Raw genomic sequence first — 19,057 nt, forward strand, 5'->3', positions numbered from 1 at the left:
CCATAGTGTATGAGTATCTTCCACTTTACCAAATTGTTTTCTAAAACACTTGTACAAATATACACCCCCATTAGAAAAATATAGAGTCCTGTAACAATTTTCTTAACTTAAAATATAAATTAAGCAAAATATCTCCTATGCCTTCTTTTTCTTTTAAGATCTGAAGATCACTGTGCAAAGGACTATCAGGGTCAACCCTAAGAATCACAAAACAAAAAACCGTTCAAACAAAAAGAGAATTTTTTTTTCAACTAACTCAAAAATGAACCAATCTGAAAGCTAAAATAGAGCATCTAGGATAAGTTCCAGAAAGGGAAGCTCTTAAGCTGCTCTATATCCCCAGGAAAAATAGAGGTCACTATAGCTTCCAGCTCCTTTAGAATAAATGTCCAAAAGAGATCATAATAGCCTAAATCTAATCTAATAAGTGGGTTCAGAGTTTGCAGTCATTCTAAAGGAAAACAGCCACATGTATATAATTTTCTCAAGAATTTAAAAGAAGTTTAATATGCTTTCCTAGACTTGTATTATTAGCCGAGGGATTCAAGGAAAACAATTTCCCATGGATGGAACCATGAAAAGTTAAATCACTAAGCCGGGCGTTGTGGCTCATGCCTGTAATCCCAGCACTTTGGGAGGCCGAGGCAGGCGGATCACGAGGTCAGGAGATGGAGACCATCCTGGCTAACACGGTGAAACCCCGTCTCTTCTAAAAAATACCAAAAAATTAGCCGGGCGTGGTGCGGGCGCCTGTAGTCCCAGCTACTCGGGAGGCTGAAGCAGGAGAATGGCATGAAGCCGGGAGGCGGAGCTTGCAGTGAGCCGAGATCCCGCCACTGCACTCCAGCCTGGGCGACAGAGTGAGACTCTGTCTCCAAAAAAAAAAAAAGAAGAAGAAAAGAAGAATTAAATCACTAAAAAATCAGTATTTTTCTACAACTCTCCTATATATACATGTCCAATATGATGCCCACCTCTCACTCCCCCCAACTTTTGTTTTGTTTTGTTTTAAGAGACAGGGTGTCTCGCTCTGTCACCCAGACTGGAAAATAATGGTGCAATCACAGCTCATTGCAGCTTTGACTTCTCCAAGCTCAAAAGATCTTCCTGCCTCAGCCTCCCACCACCCCAGTAGCTGGGACTACAGGTGTACTACACCTATATATTTTTAAAGTAATAACATAACTACCTCTACAATAAGAGTTGATTATGTTGCTTTCAAAACTGGGGGGAAAGTCATAAAAATCAACTTGGCAATCATTCTCTGTATAATGAAATATATTACTCTTATTTACTTTCCAAGCATTATTGCTCAAGCTTTTTGCCAGAAGATAAAAATCATGTAAGAGTTCACTCTATCAGGAAAATGACAAAAAAAATCTGATGGACCTATAAAAACAATTTCTTTAAATCCAAAAAACAAGTAAACTCATCCTATCTTACCCCCTACATCTTTTGGAACTTGGTTGCCTTTGAATTTCACAAAATAAAGCTAGTAAACATTTCCATTTTTGCCCAGTTTTAAGAAATGACATTTATAATCTGACAACAGAAAAGAGCAAAAGAACAATAAGAAGAGCAGGATTTTAGAGATCCTTAGCTGTCTTATAATTCTGTGATCTGTGTATGTCCCTGAGCTCTGTCATAAGTCTATCTGAAGCTTGCACTGACCCAGACACTGCAGCCTGAAACACAAAAGCCACTGTTTACCAGGGTCTACTGAGCCAACTAATTTAAAGATTTAAGGTATTTCAACCTGATCTAAAAGATTACAGTAGCCAGGTATGGTGGTTCACACCTGTAATCCCAGCACTTTGGGAAGCTGAGGAAGGTGGATCACTTGAGGCCAGGAGTTTGCAATCAGCCTAGCCGACAAGATGAAACCCCATCTCTACTAAAAAAGTACAAAAGTTAGCCAGGCATGGTTGCATGCACCTATAGTCCCAGCTACTCAGGAGGCTGGGGCAAGAGAATCACTTGAACCTGAGAGGTGGACATAGCAATGAGCTGAGATGGCACCACTGCACTCTGGCCTGAGCCATAGAGCAAGACTCCATCTCAAAAGAAAAAAAAGAAAAAAGAAAAAGATTACAATAAAAATTGACCACCACTCAACATTTTCAGAAGAAAAAAAAGTCCAATTAAATGAAGCATTATGAAGTTTCAAGAGAATATAAAATTAGACACAAGTCTGGTTCATTTCCTATTTCTTATCATCTGAAAAACTCTAGCCAACATGTTCAGACCACCATGGACTCCATGATAGCACAGAATTCAGTATGAGTCAATTCCAAACCCCAGCGATTTTTGAAAATACTAGAAGACACTCAAGGTGACACATTACTAACTAAAAGAGACTTCCATTCATAAGACTATAAGCAAGAATATTACACAGACGGTATAGTTCACACATGAAGACACTGAGAAACATGTGTGCCTACATGCAACTGGTTTCAGTTTTTCAGTGCAGGATCTTCTCCAAAGTTGAAAACACATCAATATCTTACCCTAAGACTAAATAGAAATGGAACTACTTTTTGGTCATGTGAAACTAAAGGTTTTAAAGACTGCACTATACTTTGAAAAAGAAAAAAAGTTAAGTTTACAAAGATATTACTTCCTAGCTATGTGATCATGAGCTCATTTCATATCTATAAAATATGAGAAGTTTCTCCTATCTCTAAAATATGAAGAGCACCTATTTCACACAGCAGCTATGAAGACTAAATGAGAAGATATATAAAGTATAAAGTACTTAGCATAGTATCAGTCATGAAAAAGTGTTCAATAATTTATACTTGTTTTGAAGATAAACTGGAATCGATCACAAGACACAGAAAGTACAGTAACATTAATTCAAATGCTACAAACTTAGTTTTTTAAATAATCAAGATATGGAAATTTGACTAAATTTCTTTCCTCTATGAAAAATTACTAATTAAACATATAACTAAGATTGAAGAAGGGAGAGTAATCTATCCAGTTTCAACATTTGGCATCTACTTGCCTAACAATTCATTCCCTGTTTTGGAGAACCTGTGCCCAAGACAAAGTAACTTGTCCTCGGATTTTGTGGAGTTGGTAAATGGCTCTAATACAAGGCAGGAAGTAGTAAGTGTTCAGACAATCATTTGATGTTTCCCTACTCTGACTGAGCCTTTTATGTGTATACACACATCATGCTTGTTTATTTTTCATAGCAGTCATCCAAAAGGTATGAACTGTCTATCCATATTTTAGAGCCGAGCAAAGTGAAACCAAAAAAGGTGTGTTTGTCACCAAACTCAGTGTTCTTTTCCCATCCTGCTGCTTCACATAAAAGAGATGTTAAGTCAAAAGAGAAGAATTACTTTTGGTTTGGTCAGAGCAGGATGGACCAAAGTCAGCCTCATGAAGGAGAAATAATTTGAGTTGTGTTTTGTAGGAGAGAATGAATGTGAGTATACAGATGCCACAGAAGGAAGGTAAGCAGAGAAAACAACATAAACAGGCTGGAAAGGGGCATATACAGGGATCAGCAAGTGGTTCCAGGATGTGAAGAGCAGATGAACAGGGTAAAAAGTGGCTATTCACAGATGAGAAAGATAACCTTGGGCAACAAAACATGTGACCATGGCTAGGCATGGTGGCTTATGCCTGTAATCCCAGCACTTTGGCAGGCCAAGATAGGAGGATCGCTGGAACTCAAGTGTTTAAGACCAGCATGGTCAACATAGTGAGGCCTCATCTCTACTAAAAATCAAAAAAATTAGCCTGGTGTGGTGACACATGCCTATAGTTCGAGACACTTGGGAGGCTGAGGCAAGAGGATCCCTGGAGCCTAGGAGATCAAGACTACAGTGAACTATGATTGTGCCACCACACTCTAGCCCAGGTGAAAGAGCAAGACCCTGTCTCAAAACCAATAAACATATGACTAAGGCAGGAATGGAGGAGGAGAGAAGCTGAGATCGGCATGTTCATGAATTGCCTGGTATTAACTATAATTACTCAACTAAAAAGTCCAAGCTCTAGCTATTTACATACACTTACACATTTAAATGGTCTTGCCTAATTTTCTCTAATATTGCCAAATTTTCTTTTTCAATTCCTTCATCCTCCAACTTTTCCCCACTAATAGGCTCTTCTTTCATCTCATAGTGATCTAAGTCTTCTATATCCTGCAAAAAGAAGAAAAATGTTAGCTTATTCAACCTATTTTTCTTCAGCAGTGTCTTATGCCAAATGTTAAATTATTCTTGACTCAATGGGGGACAAGAAACAGAATATATTTATCCTATGGGGAGAGAGAAAAACCCCCACATTCCATTCAAGAGGCTCCCACCTTTTATATCTCATATTTTATTTAAAAGCTAGACTCTGGGTAAAGCAGATTTAAAAGTTTTACAAAGCCATAACTATTATGAAATAAGCCATCATTTATTTACTTCTTTAATTTTTATTTACTTTTTAAAAATAGGTCTCACTCTGTCACCCAGGCAGGAATATAGTGCAGTGATCTCTGCTCACTGCAAACTCTGCCTCCCAGGTTCAAGTGATTCTCATGCCTCAGTCTCCTGAGTAGCTGGGATTTCAGATGTACACCACCACACCCAGCTAATTTGTTTACATTTTTAGTAGAGACAGGGTTTTACCATGTTGGCCAGGCTGGTCTCAAACTTCTGACCTCAAGTGATCCACCCACCTCGGTCTCCCAAAGTGCTGGTATTATTGGCATGAGCCACCACACCTGGACAAGCCATCTTTTAAATCTCCTCTTAAGAGGAACCTTTGATACAGTTTAGCAGCAAGTGTCAAGAACTTTAACTGTTCATAGTTTGTTCCAGAAACTCGAGTCCTAGAATTGTATTCCAAGACAGTAGTCCAAGATGTAAACACAAATTTAGGCATAAGGATACCTATTTCAACCTTGCTACCACAAAAACAAACACAAAATATGCATGTGCAAAAATAGCAAAACAGTTAACTCAATTCCATGAAACATTAACAGGCCACTGAAATATCAACACAGCATAATTTCTCCTGCATTGAAAAACTTTGAAATGAAAAATGGAATACACAAAGGAATAGAAAGAATTTCAATTATGCTGAAATATGCACAGAAAAAGACCAGAAGAACTTCTATTGAAATGTTAATTTCAATTAATTTTAGTTGTTATCTCTGGAGATATTTGGTGCTTTCCCCTAATTGCAGTTTATGGTTTTATATAGTAAGCATCTATTGATGTTAATAACTAAAAAATGAGTTAGAAAAAGAATTTGATTTCAGGTGCTCGGGAGGCTGAAATAGAAGGCTCGTTTGGGCCCAGGTGTTTCAGGCTGCAGTAAGCTATGATCATGCCACTGCACTCCAGACTGGGTGACAGGGACCCTATCTCAAAAAATAATAATAATTTCAAAAGAATTTGAATAATACCCCCCAAAACAACATCTTTATTCACATCATTCTGCTCCCTCCCTTTCCATACTATCTGTTCTTACATATATACAAATATATGCAGAATTTTTAAATTCCCAACTTTTTTCAATTACCTTATTTTTCTACTTCAATTGTCAATATCTCTAAAGGACTAGTTTATATTCATCGCGATTTTTTTTTCCAAGCCAGTTAATTCTCTGATTTCTAGACCAGGTTACTGACTACCTTCACTCAAACTCTGCCCATGACTCCATACTTCATGGAGCTCCCTTCTCCCAGTGTGCGCCTTTCAGCCCTGATCTTCCATCCTATGCTCGTTTTCCTCGCAATGCTCACAAATGCCTTTGGTCTGTATTTCCTCCTATACCTTCAACCTCAGTCATGTTCCCATCCACAAAACTTCTCCAACTAAGCATTAGCACATCACAAACAGAATTCAACATATCTCTCTAAAGCAATATCCTCAGCACACTATTCCCTGCTTAAGGCCCTCCTAACAATAATCACACCAAATAGAAACATGCCAGTCTCAAATTCAAGACTTTTAACCATCTGCCTTTTCTGGCCAATCTTGCTTTCCATGACTTCAACACATCAACCTTCCTTCTCAAAAGAAAGGCATCCAATGCACCCAAACACACCATGTCCAAGGTTGTTCTGGGCCTGTTCCCACATTCTTTTAGGAGCCTAGAATATCTGCTTTTCACCTGTCCTAATCTGACATCTCCAAAGTCCAGTTTCCTACCTTTCTAGATTTCCCTAAAAGTTGCGGTCCCGTGTTTATTATCTTGTGAGGGGAAAAATGAAAGGGTACATGATCTTTATGCAATGGCTGCCTGAACCACAGAAAAGGTTTAATGTTTTCATGCAGCTTATTCCACCTCAGCTAAACTGCATAAAAACATTAAAACAAACTCCCATTCTAACTGGACGATTTTAAGAAGTATTTTGCTCCCAGACTCATAAAACAAGCCTACAGCCAGGCACAGTGGCACATACCTGTAATCCCAGCACTTTGGGAGGCCGAGGTGGTGGATCACTTGAGTCCAGGAGTTCAAGACCAGCCTGGGCAATAGAATGAGACTCAAACTCTACAAAAAATAAAAAAACATTAGCTGGATGTGGGGCACTTGCCTGTAGTACCGGCTACTCAGGAGGATTGCTTGAACCCAGGAGTTCAAGGTTGCAGTGAGCCGTGACCACGCTACTGCACTATAGCCTGGGTGACAGTGAGATCCTGTTTCAAAAAAACAAATGAAAACAAGCCTACAACACTACTCCTTTAGTTCTGAATAACTCTAAATTATATTTTAAATTAATAATTTCAAACCAAGAAAATGAACGACTAAATTAATTATAAGACCCTAAACAGAAAAAAATATTTTAAAACAATCAAGACCATAAAATTCACAGACCTTCTATTTGGTCAATGCAGAGACATAGATCTTTGTTCTGAAGTCTCAATTTAAATGCAAAGCTTCAGAGTCTGAAAACATCTAAAATTATACCCATAACTGACAACTGGCCTAGGCTCAATGTCTTTGGAATTTGCTCTACTAAATTTGCTACTGTTTGAATGTGTTCCCTCCAAAATTCAGGTGTTTCTAATGTGATGATATTAAGAGGTAGGACCTTTAAGAGGTGATTAGGCCAAGAGGGATCCTTCCTCCTTAATGGGATTAAGGCCCTTATGAATGAGGCTTCACACATTGGACTAGCTTGCTCTCCTGCCCTTCTGCCTGCTACCATGTGAAGATGCAACAAGAAGGCCCTCAGACACCCAATGTTGGTATTTTCATCTTGGACTTCCCAGTCTCCAGAACTGTTAGAAAATAAATGTCTGTTCTTTATAAATTACCCTATCTCTGATATTCTATTATAGCAGCATGAAGCAGACAAACAAAATCCCTTGATGATTTTTTCAACAAGAGACAGTTTCACTACTTCTGGTGAGTAGTCCCTAACATGTTCTCAAATTCTCCTTTTATGCAAACATAAAATTTTTTAAACTTACTAGTCTCTGCCTAAAAATAACCAAATACAGGGTAAGGACTGATTAGTATTAAATATAAATAAAACTTTGGTGCTAAAAGTTAAGAGCTTTTGTTTTCCAGGAAATCAAATCCAAAGAATTCAGATAAAGCAATTTGCTCAAAAGTGTCTCATCAGTTAGAGGTAAAGCCAGAGTTGAGAAATTATATTCCATTCCAAATACAATGTGCTTTCAATTATTCCACATTAATAGTAGTTTACAAAGGAGATTTAGAGAATTACTCAAACCAAAAATGATGACATTTATGAAATATCATTCTTACATAAAATACCTACTTCAGCCATCTCCTCTTCTTCCTCTTCCTCTTCGTCTGAAGTCACTTCTTCTGTTGTCCCATTCTGAAATAGAGAAAGAATCTGCCAGGGCTACACAGGCTGAATATAGGCTGAGTCCATTAGAAGACTGGTGCCACAGCTTTAGTGACAAACTCTCAACCATCTGTCACTGCAGTGCCGCTATCAGCTTATTAAAACTAAATGTTTATTTTTAAATCCAACTTTGACTTGACAAACAACAGTTATCAGCTTTTAAAAATGGAACAAATAAAAGAATTAGGAATAAAGAAAAGCAATCAGTCAAATATAAAGCAAAACCAAAAAAAAGTTAAAACATAATCTAATTTAAAATAAGAAAACATTTTACTTACATGGCTATGTGTATAAGATCAATGGCTTATTTTGTTTAAAATAAATGTCACAAACTATCCATTCCTTAAAATAACTACCTTTTTAACTTTGAAAAGCCTGAATCATTACATAAATTCAATTGCCTTATATTTTAAAAGATCAGATGTGTTATTTATGGACACCTCACAAAACTAAGAATTATGAAATGATTACCACCTTACTAAAATGCAAATTTCAGTTTTAAAAACATGTTATTTACTACAAAACACCTCTCTACAAGACAGAATTTAACAACTGACACAATTTACAATTACTAAGTTTAGAAATGAGTGTAATGGGGTTTTAGGAAGGGCCTTCATACTCAGGGCAAATTTCAAAAGATAAGCTTCCTGGCCAGTGCACAGTATATAAATGCATCTTTAACCATGAAGGCCAGTTCAGGTTAGAACTCAGAATATGTAAAATATCAAGGAACTATGATCCAGAGATCAAGTAAGACCCACAAAGGTCTCAGCAGTATCTAAGCATCTGTTCTTAGATACTCTGATGGAGGAATACTTAAGAAAAACAACCCATGATCACAGAGGGTGTTAGAACTCTGCTGGATTAGTAAGCTGGAGAATGCCGTGTAGATAAACATATCCATGCAGCATTAACTTATATTTCCTTTAAATCTGCATCTCTTTAGACATTCTTTGTCTTCTAAAAACTAAATGGAAAAAGGGAGCAAGCAGCAGCTTCCAAAATAAAATTCACCCCTTCTTCATTTCCCTAAATTGTTATATTCCAAATCAAACTATTCTGAGTATCTAAAGAATATATACTTAGCCTACAAGTCCCAAAGACTTTGGTTGCATCAGTGATTGAAAGAGCATTTTTGAAATGCTCATTTCAAAGCCTACCCAGAGAATGGTTTTTTTTTGTTGTTTGTTTGTTTGTTTGTTTAACAGATGGAGTCTTGCTCTGTCGCCAGGCTGGAGTGCAGTGACAGGATCTCCGGCTCACTGAAAACCTCTGCCTCCTGGGTTCAAGCGATTCTCCTGCCTCAGCCTCCCCAGTAACTGGGACTGCGGGTGCGTGCCACCACGCCCAGCTAATTTTTGTATTTTTAGTAGAGACAGAGTTTCACCATATTGGCCAGGATGGTCTGGATCTCTTGACCTCATCATCCGCCCACCTTGGCCTCCCAAAGTGCTAAGGAGAATCTGTTTTTAAAAAGCTCTCTGAGGTGGTTCTGACATGCATCCAAGTCTGTAACCATCAGCCCAGTTACTATCCTTCACTTTACACATGACACAGCTGAGCCCCCACCCCTCAAAAAGGGTAAATTAATCAAAACAAAAAGTGAATTAGGCTCGATCTCCGCTCACTGCAACCTCCTGCCTCTGCCTCCCAAGTAGCTGGGATTAAGTCGCCTGCCACCATGCCCAGCTAATTTTTGTATATTTTAGTAGAGACGGGGTTTCCACCATATTGGCCAGGCTGGTCTCAAACTCCTGACCTCAGGTGATCCGCCCGCCGCGGCCTCCGAAAGTGCTGGGAATTCAGGTATGAGCCACTGCACTGGGCCAAAACACCTAAAATCTTAAAGGCCTTTCCCATTCCCCGCCTGGGCTCAAACAAAGCTGGAGCCGCCCTGCCCCGCCCTGTCGCGGTCCCAGGAGCAGGCCGGCTGACTGAGGACGACCTTGGGTCCCGAGAGGGCTCTGGCTTCCGCGGGCTTCCACCTCGGGGCGCGGCGGCGGGGGCCAAGAGGATCCAGCAGCCCCCAAGCCAGCCCGGCGCGAGGAGCCTAGAGACCCGCCCTCCGCCTCCTCCCACCCAAACCTCGCGCAGTCCCGGGGCAGGGCCGGGACAGTTGAGGGAGAAAGGGGCGGGGAACCTGGGCCTCTCCGGGGCAGGCTCCCCTTTGTCCCGGGACTCTGGGCGCCCCCTCTGCGCCCTCGGCCTGCCTCGCGAGGCCGCCGCCGGGCGCCTCACCGTGATGTTGCAGTGGAGCGTGAGCGGCGGCTGGGCTCCTGGTTCTTGTGGAAGGGACGCCAGCAACTTCAGTTTGGCCTTGAACCCTGACACGGACATCTTCCCCTCATCTCCGCTGGAAGGGGCGCAGAAGGGGAGCCCTCCTCCGGAGCCACTGTCATGGCCCAGACCACCTGGCAGGGCCTCCCGGCCGAGCTCTAGCGACTCGGCCTCTCCCCGCCGCCTCGACCCTGGTGGGAGCCGGCTGGAAAATGGCAAGGGGCATGGAGGCCTTGGCGGGAGCTGTGTGGCGGCCTGGGGGGCTGCTCCATTTGTAACTGACTCCACAGACAGGAGGCAAGGCTCCTGTCAAGCCACAGCTTAAAAGGGCAACAGCACCACCGCCCCAGCTACCACCTGGGAAAGGGCTGCCCCCACCCTGCCACCGTCCCTGTCACCCCTCACTCCTCACCCCTCAACCCTCACCCCTCAACCCGGCGCACCCGGGCGCACCCGTTTCGGCGGGTACACGAGTCCAGAGCGTGCACTCGCTCCTGGCTGCCCCCTCCTCCCCTTGACCCAGCACCTTTCTGTGCGACCCATCTGATCCCTTCCTCACACTCGTGGAGTGGAGGCCCAGGGCGGCATAACCACAAACTCGTGTGTGTGTGTGTGTGTGTGTGTGTGTGTGTGTGTGTCTCCCAAGGGTGGGTGAGTGTGTCTCCCAAGGGAACAGAGCACTGCTGAGTTCAGGCTGATTATTAGTTCCTGGGCAAAATACAGTCACAAGAAGGCTATGTGCTGATTTGTCTTTTGTGGTGACATCATGTTGCTCGTGTTTTATGTTTTTCAGAGTTCATTAGTTTCTATTTGTTCTCAGTTAATATCCAGCTGAATAGATTATGTAAGTAGAATACCCCCAAACTGAAAGTCACCTACATAAAATATAGTGAAAAATATGTCATCCACTTAAACTATAGTTGAAGATGTGTACACATTAGTTTTGTGTAGCCAACACTGGATAATGGGTAAGGGCACAGGATCCCGGGGCCAGACTGCGTGGGTTCAGGTTCCAACTTAGCCACTTGCTGGCTGTGAAATACTTCACAGCTTTAAGCCTCAGTTTCTTTTTTTTTTTTTTTTAACTTAATCCCAAATGTGATAGTAAGTCTCAGTTTCTTGATCTGAAAAACAGAAATTATTCAATGAGAGTCTATGTGAAAACTTAAAAGTTTTTAAAGCCACTGCCTGGCTCAGGAAAGTCCTCAGCTTTAGCTGTTGAAGTTTTAAAAGCCACTTTAAAGATTTGAAAGCCGCTGCCTGGCCCAGGAAAGTCCTCAGCTTTAGCCCTTATTAGCTATGATTCTTATTGTGTTGGCTACACGTGCATTAATGAGACAGGAAAACCATCAAGGATGACAACCAAGTATCCAAATTACCTCATCAGACCCAGAGAGATGCATATGTGTGCATGCTCTTGTTTCAGCTCAGAGCTCTTTGTCTAGAAGGCTCTTGAACTCAGAGACCCAGGCATTATCAACTTGACTTGGCAGTGGAGTCATCACTTTTGTTGATCAATGAAATTGACATAATGCTCTTTTCTTCTTCTTTTTTTTTTTGCACCAACCATGTGCCTAGAGGTAACTGTGTCAAGAAGAGCATGCTTCAGTTGGCTGGAGTGAGCAATTCAACTTGTGGAGGAATGAGAAATGTTACTGTTGAGACAAGAAACATAAAACCCCAGGGTAAGGTAGGAATCACTGAAAGTCAAGCAGAGGAACTGGCATCCAGTAATGAGTTAGACTTTGTCAGCCTCTGGCCCTACAGATGGCTCTTTGGAGAGGAAAAAATTAAGCCAGGCCTGAGGGCACAGATCCTAAGGGAATGCTGGCAGCTCTAGGCTGTCTATGGAAGAGAAGCAGAGGGTGGCACCTGGTTGAAAGAGGGGGCTGGGGGACATAGCTTGAGCCTGTGTATATAGATGGAGTCCCTGATTCCTGCGACTGGGGAAGGAGATCGTGCCCGGATCAGGGGACCTCAAATCAGAACCCTTCCCACCCACACACCTTCTTTTCAGGGCATCTTTCATTGCAAACAACAGATAAACCAGTTGGAAAGCTCAGCAGATTCTCACGGTGGTGCCTAGCAGACCAGGCCTAGCTGCCCTTTACCCTGTGACTGAGGGTGATGCCACTGGCCTGTAAGCACACATTGGAAAATCTTTACATCCATGGACATGCCATGCCCACAGAGACAGCTGTGTATGGCTCTTTAGGTTTGGGGTGCTGTCCTGGCAGTTGCCTTACAAATATGTAGGATTAAAATGGGATACCCTAGAGCTTATCTAACATTTATCCTCCTCCCCCTCAAAATGAAGGGGAACTAGTTTTGTTAGCCTTATGAAAGATGGATCTGTCATTGTTTTTAGAATCTTTGGAGAAAGATTTCTTGGGAGGAAGCTATCCTGAACCCCCAGAGATTTTCTCATTTACTGGCGCACCAGCTTTAGAGTCTTAAGTCTTCATCCTGGCTCAGCTACCCTCCAGCTGTGTGACCTTTGAAAAGTTGCTTGACTACATTGAGTCTTGTTGTCACCTATGAGTGGAGGTTGCTATATTGCTACTGTGTGGAGCACCTACCCCCAGGCACTCTTATAGAGTGATGGCAAAGATTAAATGCAATAATAAGGCTGCAGGAGGAGGATCACTTGAAGCCAGGAGTTTGAGACTAGCCTGGGCAACAAAGCCAGACCTCATTTCTGTGAAAATGTTTTTTAAAAAATGAGCTGGACTTGGTGGCTTAGGCCTGTAGTCCCAGCTACTCGAGAGGCTGAGGTGAGACCACCTGAGCCCAGGAGTTTGAGGCTGCAGTGAGCTGTGAGTACATAAATAAAATAATAAAATAATGTATGCAATTAGTACACTAGTACATGATCAGGTACATGATAAATGCTTGATAAATGGTAGCCCCAATAAACTTTGTAATGTTTTGGGAGACGGTGTCCTTTGGACTCAGCCCAGAAGCATTTGAAGAGACTGTTTTGTATGATGGCTATTTCCTACAGGTATAGACTATACCTTCAGGGACCCAAGGCATTGGCTCAATGGGGCACCTTGTTCTATTTACTCTTGTTTTGGTCGGCACCAATTGCCCTAGGGCTAAGCAGGACTACCACCACAGATTGCCAAGAGTATCCCCCTCCCCATGCTAGCCATGGGAAAGCCACTTACATCATAAGACTACAGGAAATCGAAAGGAATAAAAAGCACAATTTAGTCACCTGCTCTCCAGCTGATGGGCAATAGGTTTTTGCTATTTTGAACAGAGCTGTAAGGAACATTCCTTGTCCACATACCCTGTTTTATATAGGCAAGAATTTCTGTTGCATTTAGAGTAGAATTGCTGGGCTAGGAGGAGTGTGAATATTCAACCTTATGAGATGGAGCCAAACTGTTTTCCAAAGTGGTCATACCAGTGTATATTCCCAGCAGCAGTTCTTAAGAGATCTCAGGATCTCTATCTTCTGGTGAGGTCACAAGCAGTCAAAAAGAATGAACGCCAGCTATAAACAATAATAAGAATCTTAGCAATATAATATTAAGTGAAAAAAAAAAAAACAAATTCCATAAGGATGCATATAGCATACTTTATATAGCTTGGAAAAGAAAATGTATATATAGGCCAGGTATGGTGGCTCATGCCTGTAATCCCAGTACTTTGGGAGGCCAAGGCAGGAGGATTGCTTGAGGCCAGGAGTTCAAGACCAGCCTGGGCAACATAGCAAAACCATGTCTCTATGAAAACTAGAAAAATTAGCCAGGTGTGGTGGTGCAGGCTTGTAGTCCCAGATACTCATGAAGCTGAGGTGGGAGGATCTCTTGAGTTTAGGTGTTCAAGGTTACAATGAGTCATTGCACCACTGCATTCCACCCTGGGCAACAGAATGAGACCCTTTCTCTAAAGAAAAAAAAAAAAGTAAATAAGTAAAATTTAAAAACAAAATGTGGGCTGGGCACGGTGTCTCATGCCTGTAATCCAAGCACTTTGGGGGACCAAGGTGGGCACCTCATTAGGTCAGGAGTTCAAGACCAGCCTGATCAACATGGTGAAACCACATCTCTACTAAAAATAGAAAAATTAGCCAAGCATGGTGGTGCACACCTGTAATCCCAGCTACTCAGCAGGCTGAGGCAGGAGAATCACTTGAACCTGGGAGGCAGAGGTTGCAGTGAGCTGAAATTGTGCCACTGCACTCCAGCCTGGGTGACAGAGCAAAACTCTGTCTCCAAAAGTAAAAATAAAATAAAATAATTTTTTAAAAGTTGTTTTTTTGAAAAGATTAACAACATTGACAAACAAAAGGAAACATGACAACTGATATCGCAAAAACTCAGGCTGGGCCCGGAGGCTCACGCCTGTAATCACAGTACTTTGGGAGGCCGAAGCGGAGAGATCACAAGGTCAGGAGATCGAGACTATCCTGGCTAACACAGTGAAACCCTGTCTCTACTAAAAATAACAAAAAAATAGCTGGGCGTGGTGGTGGGTGCCTGTAGTCCCAGCTATTCGGGTGGCTGAGGCAAAGAATGGCGTGTACCTGGGCGACAGAGCTTGCAGTGAGCCGAGATCGCCCTACTGCACTCCAACCTGGCAACAGAGTGAGACTCCATTCCCCCCCACTCAAAAAAACAAAAAACAAACAAACAAACAAAACTAGTGGCTATTATCAGCAACTATATGCAAACAAATAGGAAAATCTACTAAAACTAGATAAATTTCAAGACACATCCAGACTACCAAGATTGAACCACGATGAAATCCAAAACCTGAACATACCAGTAAAAAATAATGGGATCAAAGTGGTAATAAAAAGTCTCCCAGCAAAGAAAAGCCTGGGACCTGATGATTCACTGCTGAATTCTAGCAAACATTTGAAGTAGACTAATACCAACCTTACCCAAACGATTCCAAAAATAGAGGAGGGAAGACTTCCAAACTCATTCTACAAGGCTAGTATTATCCTGATACCAAAACCAAAGATACATCCAAAAAAGAAAACTACAGGCCAATATCACTGATGAATATTGATGCAAAAATCCTCAACAAAATATTAGCTAATTGAATTCAACAACACATTAAAGCTGGGGTGCAGTGTCCCAGGTTCACGCAACACTTCCCATTTTCCTCTGTGTGTGTGTCTACTTTGCCGTGTTCCCTGGTGGCAGCAGGGGTGGCAGTGTTGGTGTGTGGGCCTCCCAGGACAAGGGGAAAGTGAGTATGCCCTTTTCTTGCCTCCTGCCAGGCATCTGCAGCCTAGCACAAGCTCTGGCCAGGTCTTCAAGCAAGGGACCTGGAGATGTTCTTTTACAATTTCTGGATTGGTAACTTGAGGCAAATTCTGGATACTAGAGTCAGAACTCAGACAAGACTTGAATCACAAGAGTCTGTGGTCCTGAGAGGCAGAGGCGTGAAACCGTCTAGAGCTGGGTGTGTGTTCGGGCCAGTTGCTTCTCTCTGTGCCTCAATGTTCCAGGTACCCTTGGAGGGGCTGAGATCCTAGGGATCCCTGGAGCCTGGCTGCATGGCCCGGCCACCCTGATGCCCTTGTGTGCTCCATGACAGGACAGCAAGGCCGAGGAGAATGGCTCCAACAGCTTCATGCACTCCATGGACCCACAGCTGGAGTGGTAAATGGAAACCACCCAGAACCTGGTGGAGTCCTACATGGTCATTGTCAACAAGACCATGTGGGATTTCATGGTTGGTGTCATGCCCAAGACCACCATGCACATCATGATCAACAACATGCGTGCACCGCCTCATGGGGACAGGAGGTTCCTTTGGCACTGGAGATGCAGGTGGCCATGTTGGCCTGGGGGAGATGCCGACCAGCCCTATGGGACCAGGTCCACGGAGGGAGGCATGTTCCAGACCATGAGCGGTGATCTCGCCCACTGTACTCCAGCCTAGCAACAGAGCAAGATCCTATCTCCAAAAACATTTTGAAACAACGAGAGTAGACAGGTGTCCTGGTGGCATGATAGGTCCAGGGTCCCCTCCCAGATCTGTGACCTTGGACACGTGACTTTTCCTCTGGACCTCAATGTCCCTTTCTGAGTGAGAAAAGGGCTGTGGGGAGGCAGATCTTTGAGTCTAAGTGGTGTAGAAGCCACATCTGAAAAGCCATACTCAGGGCTCCAAGTCCAGCACACAGTCCCACCAGGGCCCGGCAGGAGGCCAGTGCAGCACAGGCATCAGGTCCCAACCTCCTTCCTTCTTTGCCAACTCTCAGACCAAGGAGTTCATCTTCTCGGAGCTGCTGTTCCACCTGTACTCGCGTGGGGACCAGGACACGCTGATGGAGGAGTCAGCAGAGTCGGCAGAGCAGGCAGAGTGGTGCAACGAGATACTGTGCATGCACCAAATGCTAAAGGAGGCGGTCAGCATCATTGGCGACATCAACACGACCACCATCAGCATGTCCACGGGGGCCCATGGACGACTCCCGGTTGGACGCAGGTACCAGGGCTGGCCCCTACTAGCCCCAAAGCCCCACAGCCTCCATGGCTGACCCTGGGCTCTTGGAGCAGGCTCTGTGCCCAAGCTGGCAGACATGGGTGCTCTCTGGAGCTGTCAGAGAGCTCGTGGTTTATGGTGTAAGAGCTGAGAGCTTGGAGGAGGTTATGTGTGGGGCTGTACTCTGAGGTGGCCAGAGGCCTAGGAATGTCATCCTGGGCACGCCGTACCTGTTGTGCAGTCTGAGTCATGCTGCCAGGGCAGGGCATCCAGCTCCCAGCCTGGGAGTGCTGAGAGCCAAATCCACTGCAGAGCAGGGGTGATAGTCAGGGTCTCACCTCCTCTATCTGTCGGCAATTCAGTGGTGATTGAGGATAAAACCTCGAGAGTCACATACATATACATGATCAACCCACAACACACCTCACAGGCCAGTCAGGGACACACAGCCCCCTTCTCTCCCTCCCAGGTACCATCATAGCTGCTAGTGTGTGCCTGAAGGCAGGGTCCCTGGCCCCGGCTGATGCACTACCGCCAGCCAGCAGGCTGACACACCTTGGCCTATTGCTTCTAGAGGTCGCCTTTGCTATTCAGCCAAGAGAACCACAGTGGCTGCTGGCTCGGCTGAGCTCCGCCCAGCAAGCCCGCCCATCTCCCTTGCCATGGACTCTCCCTGTTCTGCTTTTCCCAACAGGAAGGGTCCAGCCTCACCTGTGCGACCTGCAACCCCCAACAAGCTGAGGCTCTCCTCTTAGACTTATACATCTATAGCCAGTGGCATCTGGCTGCCTGCCCTCCCTGTTTCCCCCAGGGTCCTGGGCTTTCTGACTGCCCAGACGGGGCTCCAATGATTACTCCAGCCATCCATCCCTTTTAGCTTCATCACCCTGGTTCAAGCACTGTTCCTTCTTTATCAGGGCTGGTAGTTGTTGCGTTGGACTCCCAAAGGCAAGAGGTGGCCCCGGGCTGGTGGGTTGGGAGATGGATGACCAGAGATGAGGGAAGCCCGAGGGGGCTGAGCATTGCTCTGAACAGTGGGTGCACTGCCTGGGTGTCCTGGAAGAGGCCAGTGTGTGTGGGATGGGGTGGACACTGCAGCCCCCAGGTACAACCCGTGAAGCTCCAGCTCCTCCCTCCATCTTCCTCCCCTTTCCCTTCCAACCCCTTTCCACGAACCTTGCCATACCCACACATGCGCCCTCCCCTCCCCAGCCCTCCCACACCTGCTGTGGCACACCTGTGCTCTGCACTTGCCTCTCCAGCTCTCTGCTCGCCTTTCTCTCTCCTGTTTTCACTCTAACTGCCAGCCGAATGGGTCAGGCAAGACCATGCCATCCTCAGAGCCTCAGACCCCACTTCAACCTCTAAACAGATCTGTCCTCTTCTTGGAGACCTCCCTTTCCAAGCCTGCCTGGGTGGCTGTTCTGTGACTTCACAGTGGCTCCCCCAGCCCCAAAGCCAGCCCCCTACATCTGTGACTTAGTCTGTTGTAGTGGTGAGCGGACACATCCAGGTGTGACTGTTGCTGAAAACTTGTGGCCCCTCTGTGGTACGCCCCTGCCCTGGTCTATAAATATCTTTAAATATATATATATATACACCAACACGTGGCCGACCACTTCACCTCTAGCGCTGGGAATCAGTGACTGTGCTGTCTTTCTGGAGTCTTGTGGCCCAACAAGAGAAATCTGTCCCCTGACATTGCCCCTTCAAAGTGCACCACCTCTAGTGAGCCTCCCTGCCATGCCCGGCCTGTGGACATCCAGCCCCCACCATCCTTCCCACCCCCCCCCCCACCAAGCATGGCGGTGCTGTGCAGGCCTCTGTGTGACCTGACAGTCTCTACCAGTCCTGCTGTCCCTCAGCTGAGAATCAAACCCATTTCTGGATGACGGGGAAATGTATCCTCTGCTGACTGTGTTCTCTGTGGGCCTCAGAGGAGGGGAAAGACCAAGCCATTTCTAGGGTGCTGTTGGGAGTGGTGAAAAGGCCATACCTTTTCCAAGGGACTGTTTTCCTGGAAAGCCCCTGAAGCTTAGCTGGCTCTTATCCTGTGAAGCCGGCTCTGGCCAACAGGGGGCAGGGCCATGAACTCAGCCTGGAGGGAGACTGAGGGGCAGTCAGCACTCTAGAGGGACAGACGGAACAGGCCACCAGGTGCAGACAGGAGAGGGAGGCAAGAAGACAGAATTGAAGATGCCTGGGGTGGGTGGAGGTCAGTGCCCTTAGGTGCTGGTACCTGTCTTCCTGGCCACCGCCAGATCAGGCTTCTGAGTCTGTTGGCTGTCAGGGCCAGACTGCACCCCATAGGCTCCATGGCAGTTCCCATGGAATCCCCCAGGTGTCACCAGGCAGCAACAGGTAACAGGCCTGGAAGGTCCCCAACAGTCCAGCTGGACATGCTCAGACACTCTAGGACTCCCCGTCCAGTGGCACAAACTCCAGGACCCAGTGAGGGAAATGGGAACACACCAGGCCAAGCAG

General features: G+C 44.8%; 1 protein-coding gene across 14 annotated transcripts in view; it reads right to left on the minus strand.

Annotated features, from left to right (window-relative positions):
* The window catches only part of LOC105479413 (putative golgin subfamily A member 8D), a 128,757-nt gene extending 110,710 nt beyond the window's left edge, over positions 1–18,047 (minus strand). For 3 of the 14 annotated variants that reach the window (XM_071100569.1, XM_071100570.1, XM_071100571.1), the window contains exons 1-3: positions 10,079–11,111; positions 7,748–7,810; positions 4,033–4,160 (exon numbers count right to left, since the gene is read on the minus strand). In XM_071100569.1, coding sequence (XP_070956670.1) covers positions 4,033–4,160; positions 7,748–7,810; positions 10,079–10,177 — 290 coding nt within the window. In that variant the 5' untranslated portion in view covers positions 10,178–11,111. Of the gene's footprint in view, positions 1–4,032; positions 4,161–7,747; positions 7,811–10,078; positions 11,112–11,496; positions 11,773–17,847 lie in introns of those variants that run through there. The other 11 variants (XM_071100565.1, XM_071100564.1, XM_071100562.1 and 8 more) reach the window with 7 other exon arrangements.
* Between the last annotated feature and the right edge of the window lie 1,010 nt (positions 18,048–19,057).

This window comes from Macaca nemestrina, chromosome 7 (assembly GCF_043159975.1).
Source record: "Macaca nemestrina isolate mMacNem1 chromosome 7, mMacNem.hap1, whole genome shotgun sequence".
Lineage (NCBI taxonomy): Eukaryota > Metazoa > Chordata > Mammalia > Primates > Cercopithecidae > Macaca > Macaca nemestrina.